Genomic DNA, 10,665 nt, shown 5'->3' with positions numbered 1-10,665 from the left:
CCAGGGTAGTAAAAATGAAAAGCAAAATGAGTCAAAGGGGTGATATAATTGGAGGAAGAAGGCCAGTGCGTGAGGCAATAGGGAGAGGTGGGGACTGTGGTGAACCAGAAAGAGCATCTGGGAAACCTGAGCCACTACGGCTCAGCCCCAGCCCCGTGCCCTTCGTGGGGAGGCACACCCACACGTGGCAAGTCGTGAAAAGCCAGAAATCTGTTGCGGTTTGTTTTTAATGTGGAATGTACTGAGTTAATATTGGCAACTGTTTTTTGTTGTTTCGTTTTTCTGTTTTAAACAATAAGTAGAACACCACAAGAGGGCAAACAACATGCCAGGGGTCCGAATTTCGCAGGCAGCGGCCCATTTTTGACCACGAGTTGGAACCATCATTCTAGCTGCAACTACTGATGTGGTTTCTCCTTGGCTCTCTGGCCTCTCCCTCCCGTGCACTTTGCAGGTGGGGGGCGGGGGTTGGGCGGCAGAGTCTCTCCCCAGGTGCCAGGTCACACCAGCTCATTCCACTGCCAGTCGCCTCCCCACTCCACCCCCCCCCCCCCCCCCCCCCCCCCCCCCCCCCCGTTTACCCAGGAGACCAAGGGCGGAAGATCGGGGCAGGCTGCCTGACTTCTCCCTCTCTCACTCCAGGCCCGCTCCCCTCCCTACTGCGCCCTCCCTCCACGCATCACTCCTTTGTTACCAGCCTCAACCCACTGTAACCGCTCTCCTTGTATGTCTCCCACACTAGATGGTGATGGACAGCCACGATGCAAGCGATCACCTCTTATTCATCTGTGCTCGCGTGGGGCACCTGCCGCCCAGAAGGTATCTGGCAAATATTCTTTTAATAAATTAAAAAATGAATGAATGATGACTGTTAATCAAGTACGGTGGAACTGTCTTAAGGATGTTTATTTCCCCACCCCATTTAGACATAACTAAGATCTGAACATCTTTTTGACAGACAGTTTTCGTCTTTCCCCTCCTTGGCCCCCAGCCCCCAGGGTGCAGAGGTGTTGAAGACGAGAAAAAGTGCTCTGGGAGCCAGGACAAGCTGGCCCTGCACCCCGGCCTGGCTGGCAGTTCTCACGCGCAGGTCTCTGGAGTCTTGGGGGCTTCCTTAATCCTCTTCCTTCTGAGTTTCGTTTTTTGGGGAAGTTTCCTTAGAGAACCTGAAAAGGGAAGGTGACACAGTCCTGATAATATCACAGAGAATCTCAGCCTGTAATATGGAGGGAAAGAACAACAAAATCTTATCTTCACTTGCAACCTCTGCCCCTTCCTCTTTTCTCACAGAAATCCTGTGGCAGGGGAAGATGGTGTCACCCCGATTTACAGATGAGGGATCTCACCCAAGCGCAGAGCCCACCCTGCCCAAAGCCCTAGGCAAGTGAGGGGCAGAGTCAGGACTAGACTATGTTGCTTGACTCTCAGTCCTCCCCACATCTGTCTCGGCTTTCAGGCCCCAGTTCCCACGACTTGGCTGCCGGACTATTTGTGAAACCCACTGCCAGCTTTTTACTTAAAAACTGACTTTTGAACATGGTGCCAAAGAAACACCATGAGGGTTACCTTTAATATCACAGATGGACTGAGTGATTGATCAAAGCCCGTTCTTGGCGGGCCCTCCAGACAGCATGGGCTTTGTCATGTAACACAACGTGAGGAACACAACCTTGTCTGTATCCCAGGAAAACAAATGGTGAACGGGACTTCATCAGGACTTCAGATCTAAAGTCCAGTTTATGCACAGAGGAACAAGCTTTTAAAAAATGCCAAAAGGAAGTAACAAGAGTCAAAAGTGGAACATTCTGCAGAACAATGGCCTGATCTCTTCAACAAGTCAGGTTGTGAAAAGGGGGATTTTGTTGGGTTCAAAGAGATGGAAGAGATGTGACCAGGTGCAAATGCAGGAGTGGGAAATCGTTGCAAAAAATGTCTTGGGCTACTGGGAAAATGTGAATAAGAAATACTTAATCCAACCATTAGATTAAAACATTGACATGGAATGCTGATCTAACTAACTGAAAAAAGCAAGTTCCAGTCAAAATCCTATATGCAGTGAGGTCTCATTTGGCTAAAATACATGAATTTATGTGTATAAAAAACATTTGGAAAGTGCTAGCAGTAGTGAGGACAATATATGTCTACATTTTCCTATTTTTGCCTATTGGTATTACTTACTTTCCATGCTCTGCTTATGTTTGTAAGAACAAAATGTTATTTTAAGAATTACATGAAAGCCAATGTTCTTAACCCACCATCCGAGGCTTTTTCCTATTACGCCCCTGGCCTGCACTTCTCCAACCTGCTCTTTCATTCACCTCCAGGCCCAGACTATCTGCTCATCGCCCCTCACCTCTGCACACACCTTTCCTCCCTCTCTTTCCCTCCCTTATCCCTCTTCCTCTCCTCCTCTTACCTTTCTTTAAAGCCTGTCCCAGAGTTACCTCCTCCAACCAGCCTTGTCCTACCCTTTGCCCTATGGCCTCGGATGGCTCATCTGTAAATTGTAAATTTGTAAATGGCTCATTGTGAAAGGGGGATAATACTCATCTCCTGAGGTTGTTGCAGGGGTTAGGGTTAGGTGAAATGAAGAGATACCAAGCACTGGTTTGGGAAAAGGTTAGCCCCAAAGCTCAGAGCTCACTTTCCTTATGTGATTCATGAACTGCTGTGGCCTACATCATCTTCATGATGGGCTGGCCTTCATTTCACAATGAAAAATAGACAATTCATTGTGTATTTTGCTTCCTCAGTTTAAACTCTAGGCACCAGGACCAAGGGCCTTCATGGAGCCAAGACAGGGTTCTGAGCCTCGGTAATTTCTTTTTTTTTTTTTTTTTTAAGATTTTATTTAGAGCCTCAGTAATTTCTTGACTCACGCCCACTGCCCCTGCCCCGTTTTCCCTCCTGCTCTCCCACTCAGGGCAGCTGTGACTCATGGATGAGGCCGCTTGAGCGGCGCGGGCCTACATCACTCCCAGCCAGCCTGACCCTCAGAGCAGCACCTGCCGTCAATTTAGGACCACACCATGAGCTCCTGCACCACCCTGTTTGCCTTCACTTTCTCCCCCAGTAGCAAAGAAAGAACAGCTAACTGTGGTCCCAGAAGCCGGATACAGAAGCGGGAAGGGTAAGTGGCTTTGTTCCTCTGTGCACAAGGAGGGACCTTCATAGGTTCCAACCTTGGCTGGGACGCCTCACTGAAGAGCCCCTGTCCAGAGGGCCAAGCAGGGCAGTCGTGGCAGAGACCAAGGCTGCTGGCAAGGCCATTCTCAGGCCATCTGACTCGACTTTCTCCCCACTGTGGGAATGAACCTGTCCCTTAGACCATACCCCACCCGACACCAAGAGCAGGCTTCCTGCCTCTGCTTGGACCCTTCCTGGGAGTCCCCAACCCTGACTGCTAGCAAATTGTCTGCTTCTAGTCCTATGGGCGAGTGGCTTCGTTCAGACTGTTCCCTGAAACATGCAGGATCCAAAACAGTATGTATCATGAGACCCCCAGAGGGAAGTCCTGCAGAACGCTGAGGGAAACACACCACACTCTTGACCAGTCAGGGCCTTGGGGGATGGGTGATTTTCCTCTCTCCCATTTTACACTTATCTCTACACTTCAAACTTCCTACGATAAGCATCCCCTGTTGCAGCCCCGCCTCGGAGGCCCCTCCCCCAGGCAGGCCTCCACCCCTGCGGGCATTACCTGGCCCACCCTGGGACCCGGATGTGGGCTCCCCCAGCAGGGAGGCATCTGGGTCGGGGGCCTGCATCTTGGACAGCCTCTCCTTCATGCCGCTGATGTTGCTGTGCAGGCCCCAGGCACTGCAGAGTTTGGGCAGACTGTCTTCCTGGTCGGCCAGCAAGGAGCTCTCCGGCGTGTCCAAGGGGCAGAACGCCACCTGCAATGGGCGCGTAACGTTGAGGAGGGTGTGGAGGAGAGCGGGCCCCACCTTCCAGAGCCCCAGCCCTGCCGGTGAGAGGAAACTACTGCGGTCTGGCCGCCCCTCACCCCCTGCCTTGCCAGATGGAGGAATGAGTCACAGATGGGGGAGAGGCAGGACACTGAGGCCAGGCTGCCAACAGTTCCTTCCTGGGTGGTTCTTTAATATAAGTCCTCCTCCTCTTTTTAGAGTGATATATAGTGTCTTTATTTGCTTCAAGTTTTTATTTAAATTCTAGTTAATATAGCATAAAAATAATGGTTTCGGGGTGTCTGGGTGGCTCAGTGGGTTAAAGCCTCTGCCTTCCGCTCAGGTGGTAATCTCAGGGTCCTGGGATCGAGCCCCGCATCGGGCTCTCTGCTCAGCAGGGAGCCTGCTTTCCCCTCTCGCTCTGCCTGCCTCTCTGCCTGCTTATGATCTCTATCAAATCAATAAATAAAATCTTTAAAAAATAATAATGGTTTCCCTGGTAGGATTTAGTGATTCGTCACTTCCATATAGCACCCAGTGCTCATCACAAGTGTCCTCCTTAATCCCAATCACCCATCTGGCCTGTGCCCCACCTTTCTCCCCTCCAGCACCCCTTGGCTGCTATAGTTCTCTATATCTCTGTATTTAAGAGTTCTCCATAGTTAAGAGTCTCTTACGGTTTGCTTCCCTCTTTTTTCCCCTTTCCCTGTGTTTATCTGTTTTGTTCCTTAAATTGCACATGAGTGAAATCAGACGGTGTTTGTCTTTCTGTGATTGACTTCGCTTAGCATAATGCACTCTAGCTCCATCCATGTCATGGCAAATGGCAAGATTTCCTTTTTGATGGCTGATCTTATCACATATATATATATCACATCTTTATCCATTCATCAGTCAATGGACATTTGGGCTTTTTGCATAATTTGGCTATTGTTTATAATGCTGCTGTAAACATCGGGGTGCACGTGCCCCTTCAAATCATTTTGTTTCCTTTGGGTAAATACCTAATTGTGCAATTGCTGGGTCACAAGGTAGTGTGTTTAACTTTTAGAGGGCCCTCCATACTGTTTTCCACAGTGGCTACACCAGTTTCCCTTCCCAACTGTGCACAATGGTTCCTTTTTCTCTGCATCCTCACCAGCACCTGTTTCTTGTGTTGTTAATTTTAGCCATTCTGACGGGTCTGAGGTGCACCTCCTTGTCGTTTTCCTATTTCCCTGAGGTGAGTGATGTGGAGCATCTTTTCATGTGTCCCTTAGTGTAGAGTTACAGTGTCTTATGTATTTGTTTTTAATGAAACTATGGTATTTGTTTTAAAGTCCTTGGCAAAATTAAAATTGAGAGCCTAAAAATATCTTTTGAAATTTTCCTGGCCAGTGAAACCCAGAAATCACTAAAATGTCAACACCTCATATTCAGAGTCCTTGAAAGGATCCACCCATTCATGTTCAGAGAAAGAAACAGAGTCCTGAAGGGAGAGGGGATTTGGTTAAAGCCGGGTAGCTGGGTTGGGGAGCCGCAGTTAGAGCAGGGCTTTCCTCTGAGCCAGAGTACGTTTGAACCCAGCTTTTCCCCTCATTTGCTGTGTGGTCTGGATCATGTTACTTTACAGCTCTGTACTTGGCCTCTTCATTTACACACTGTGGACACTACTTGTAATTACCAGGTAGGGTTGCTTTTGAAGATGACAGGAGGGAAAATAAAGCACCTGGCACGTAGAAACTGTTACCTATGATTCTTATTTTGAACTCGTGATTCTCAAACGGTGCTCTGTGAACCCCTGGGGACACAAAATATTTTAACCTCGCTGACCCCCTGAAAAGTGGGGCCTACTCAAAGTGCAGGAGAGAAACCAATGGATTCTAATGAACCCAGTGTGAAAAGGTCATCGATGCAAATCTGAGGAAGCCACATACTGTACGATTCCAACTGTATGACATGCTGGAAAAGGCAAAACCATTGAGACAGTAAAAAAAAAAAAAAAAAAAAAAAATCAATGGTTGCTAGGAGTTTGGAGGAAAGGATGGAGGGATGACTACTGGAGCAGTTTTTAAGCCAGTGAAACTATTCTGTATGATACTGTAACGGTGGGCACAGGTCAGTATGCAATTGTCGAAACCTATCGGGGGCGCCTGGGTCACTCAGTTAAGAGTTGGCCTTCAGCTCAGATCATGATCCCAGGGTCCTGGGATGGACCCCTGTGTTAGGCTCCCTGCTTGGAGGAGAGCTTCTCCCTCTGCTCCCTGCTTATGCTCTCTATCTCTGTATCTCTCTCTCTCTCACAAATAGAGAGATAAATAAATTAAATAAATAAATAAATAAATAAATAAAATAATCAATAAAAATAAACAATTGATAATAAATAAAATTAAATAAGTAAATAAATAAAATCTTTAGAAAAAAAAAGAACCTCTAGATGCACAACACAAAGAGTGGGCCCTAATGTAAACTATGGACATTATTTAGTTAATAGTGTGTCCTAAATAATGTGTCAATACTGGCTCAACGATGGTAATAAACGTACCCCTCTAATGCAAGACGCTAATCGTGAGGGAAGCAGGAGGGGTTAGCATACAGGAAATCTCTGTACTTTCTACCCAAATTTTCTGTAAACCTAAAAGGATATATATTTATATTTTAAAACATTCATTGATAGGTTTCAGATTCCATATTGCTACTAAGTACTGCCACTGGTTGGATTTTGGTGTGGAATCAAAGAAGAATATCCACAACTATGTAAAAATGTTAGTAAAATACTCTCTTCTCTAACTATATGTTGGTACAGCCTGGGCTTTCCTCTTCTCCTTCTCTTTCTCCTTCTTCTTTTTTAAGATTTATTTGTCAGAGAGACAGAGCGCGCACAATAAAGGGAGCAGCAGGCAGAGAGCGAAGCAGGCACCCCACTGAGCAATGAGCCAGATGCGGGGCTAGATCCCGGGACCCTGGGATCATAACCTGAGCTGAAGGCAGATGCTCAACTGACTGAGCCACCCAGGCATCCCAGGCTGGGTTTTCTTCATGTACTGCAACCAAATCACATATCACAAGAGACTGCAGAAGCATCTGTTTTCTGTTAAGTCAGACACTAAAGAGATTTGCAAAAACATCAGACAATGCTACTCTTCTCACTACATTTTTGTTTTGTTTTGTTTTGGAAAATATAGATATTTCTTATAAAAACTATGTTAAAATGTAACAGGCTCCTTGTTTTTCTTTTTAAATGGAGTAGTGGGTACATATTTTGAATGTTTTTCTTTAGTTTTAATTTCTAATAGGGCAAATATCAATAGCTATAACCTATATAAACAAATGCTTTTTGGGCTTCTCACTAGGTTTTTAAGAGGGTAAACATGACTTGAGTCAAAAATGTTTGAGAGTCACTGTTTCTGAGCAAAGCCAAGCCAGCTTCTGTCGATAGTGCTTTGAACCTTCCCCAAGCTGGTTGAGCCTCTCTGTCTGGCCTCTACCATCCCCACCCAAAGCTCCTCAGGAATGTCCCTGTACCTGTCGACATCAGAGTGTGGGTGTGGAGAGGGAAGAGCTACCAAGAACTTGAAGCCAAGCCTCTGCCCTCTTCAGCACCTTTGCCCCCTGTGGGGGTCTTCCTGAGGCAGTGAGTGTGGAAACCAGTCAAGGGATGCTGGCGGTATGAGAGGGCCCCCTCAGCCCCAGGCCTCCCCCCACAATCCAAGAACACACCAGCCAACCCTCAGCTGGGCCCGGGAGGAGCTTTCCTGAGCGCCTCACCAGGAACTTGGCTGTCTGGTTGCTCTTGGTGTACTTGTAGAGCCTGCGAAGTTGTTTCGCTTCCAATTCTGAGAATAGAGAAACAAATCTCCAGAGCATCCTGCGGGGGAGAAACCAAGGTTGAGGGAGGTAGAGCACAGGCCCTCTCCCTTCAGTGTCTGTCTTGTGTCCAGGACCCACCCAGGGAGAAACGGACCATGTGCTGCCTCCTTGGGTTTGGTCCGGGACGTGGAGAGCTGGAGATTTGCTAAACCTTGAACTCCCCATCCTGGTGCTGGACACCCACACCACACAGCAGTTGTTCAATCACAGAGTCAAGAGAGTTCTTTGTCCAGTGTGTGGGCAAGCTGTGTGAATCAGCTCTGCCCTGAATAACTAGAGGACCCTGTTCTCTCCACCCCTTCTTCACCAAGCTCGCTCCAGAATCCTCACTCTTTCACATAAAGATGAAGTACTCTGGGATCTTGACTGAGGTGTGTCCTTGAATTGGCGGGGCCCAGGAATGGGTATAGTGGGAAGGACAAGGAGGCTGCCCTACTTCCTCCAGTGCTTGATCTCCCATGTTCGGCAGTAGTGCTGCAGAAAGGTATTGATGTGGTCCCCTAGGACCAGCAGGCTCTGCTTCATGTACTTTAGCTTCTTCTTCTGGGGAAGGTCCCTGGGCAGGTGCAACTTTCGCAGAAACTTCTTCAGTGGCCTTAGATATTCTTTACACTGTGGAGGCAACAGGTGATGTGAGGGACCATAGAAGAAATGAAGAGGCAGATGGGCAGCCCCAAGTAACCAGCAACCATTATGGGCCAGGAAGTGTTAAGTGGGTTAAGTAAGGAGGCTCTTTCAAGGCCTTACCCCACTTCCTTGCCAAGACCGTGACAAATGGGACAGTAAGTATGGGTCTGAGTAAGTATGGGTCTGAGGCCTGCCAATTTCTGACCCAGGTCTCCCAGCCTGTAGGAGGGACAGAGTCCCTTACTCACTATTTTGAAGGTGTCCTGGCCCAGGCCCTTGGCATGGCGTATAAGTGAGTCCCCAGTGGAGGTGGTGCCAGAGCTCTTCTCTAAGCAGGATACATCTGTCACCTGGGAGGAGGCAGGGGGCAGCGGTCAGCTGGGGGGTTTAGGTGCGTGCTTCTCAGGGGGCCAGTGCGAGACAACCAGTGGTCCAAATTCCAGCCAAAGCCCTTCTCCGTTTTCCCTAGGACCTCTTTCTTGGCTCAGCCTGGAGGCAAGGAAGCCCTCAACAAAGAAACCCATCTGTGAAGATCCCTGCTTAGAAAACCTAGAATGCCCTACCCATTTCTTTTATAATCTTTAGAGCACAGTATTGTAGCTACTTTTGCAAAGCACTTGATAAACATGAACTCATTTTATTCTCACACAAATTCTGTGAGGTGAGATATCATTATTCCTGGTTATAGACGAGAACACTTTGAGGCACCAAGAGATTGAAGGGACACCTTGGGGGAATGAGCAGGGAGTCATTCACTCATTCATTCTGCAAACATTTACTGAACACCTAAGTCCTAGGCCTGTCTCTAAACTTTAGCATCAAGCCACAGTAATGGGTACTTGGAAAAGCATGTGATGGTGATGGTAATGAGGAGGAGCTTTCTGACAAGAAATGTGGGGCCAAAAAACAAAAAAAACCCCAAATCCTGAAAATTAATTAAGACAAAGTGGCCGTGAAATAATACTTGAAGTCAGAGCACAGGATTAGACTGACACAGTAGAGTTTGCACCTGACTTTGCAAAATCCCCTCAGAAAAGTGAGGATTAATTCCTGCCTGTGTTCAGGGAGAATAAGGAAGACCCAGGCCCAGACCACTCTGAAGGCAGAGACCAGGGAAAGAGAGGAAGGCAAACAGAGGGAGTATGGAACTTGGGCTTCTCTGGGCCCCAGAGCGAGGGGACTCAGGCAGATCGACTCCGTAAACACACCACTCACACCACACAACCAAGCACGCAGACCATAACGCAGGTGTACACACACACATGCACACACACATACAAGCACTTGTATCTCCACAACCAACAGTCATCTTTCCCTGAATATATGTCTTTGATAAACATCTTAATTCATTGAATGAATTAACCTCTTGTTCCTTCGGTCTCCTGCTAGCTCATACATCACCATTTTTTCTTCTTTTCTTCCCTGAATTTCATGTTCTCTGCTTTCCAAGACCAGCCTCTCAAGGACCCTCCTTTCTTCCTTCCCTCACCTCCCTAGCCCCATTTCACCTTCTTTGGTGGCTTGTCCCCTTCAGCCCCTTGCCCATCTGAGGCCTCCATCTCAGCAGGTGCACTGGTGGCCTCCAGAGTGACGCTCCTTCTGTCCCCTCAAGCTTCTGACCTACTGCTTCTGTGACCTGAGTGTCTCAGGGAGTGGGCAGGTTGGCTCCAGAACTCAGAGCAAAACCATGGCAACCGCCAACATAGCTCCCCTCCCCCTCCCATGCCCTCGTTCTTGGGGGTGGCCACCAGCCACCTCCTTCAACTGGGAATGGAATTCGGGAAGTGAGCAAGATGTGCTGGGTAGACCCAGGACTTTGTCAGAGCTCCCCACGGGCCAGGAGGGGCTGTAACCCCTTCTCTCAGGAGAGCTGTCAGATGCCGGTGATTGTGACCCCTGGTAAGACCTTTGAAGTGATTTTCCTGCGTGTGTTTCATTCATGACTCCTCAGTTACACCGTGGGTTCCCCGAGATGAGGGCCATGGTTTATAACGTTTCTTTCTGGTTTGGGGATGAAGGTCTAGAGGGTGCTCGGAGAGAATGGAATACAGTAAGCCTCTACAGAGACCGATCTTCTCTTCTATTCCTCCGTAGCCTCCGGGAGGTTAATAAGCCAGTTGTGTTGGGCGTTGGTTGAACGGTGGTAGCATTTTTAGGGAGGTTGCAAAAAAAATACAGTTGAGCCTCACAACAGTCTTCTCTGATGTGGGTACCAGCAGTGATCCCATTTCACAGAGAGGAGCCGAGACGCAGAGAAGTCCAATGACTTGCCTCAGGTCCA

At 48.1% G+C, this 10,665-nt stretch overlaps 1 protein-coding gene across 1 annotated transcript; it reads right to left on the bottom strand.

The window, feature by feature from the left end:
- Window positions 1–888: 888 nt before the first annotated feature.
- Window positions 889–9,943, bottom strand: LOC111151780 (chromosome unknown C17orf64 homolog). The gene is made up of 6 exons (XM_022509979.1): window positions 9,893–9,943; window positions 8,633–8,734; window positions 8,194–8,369; window positions 7,656–7,755; window positions 3,701–3,896; window positions 889–1,166 (listed from the first exon to the last, which is right to left on the bottom strand). Exons 1-6 carry the CDS (start codon window positions 9,941–9,943, stop codon window positions 1,081–1,083), a joined length of 711 nt encoding a protein of 236 aa, XP_022365687.1. The 3' UTR covers window positions 889–1,080.
- Window positions 9,944–10,665: the final 722 nt, after the last annotated feature.

The sequence above is a fragment of the Enhydra lutris genome, unplaced genomic scaffold (genome assembly GCF_002288905.1).
Source record: "Enhydra lutris kenyoni isolate GAN:26980312 unplaced genomic scaffold, ASM228890v2 scaffoldscaffold26, whole genome shotgun sequence".
NCBI classification, from domain to species: Eukaryota; Metazoa; Chordata; class Mammalia; order Carnivora; family Mustelidae; genus Enhydra; species Enhydra lutris.
This window is presented reverse-complemented; position numbering and strand designations above follow the sequence as displayed.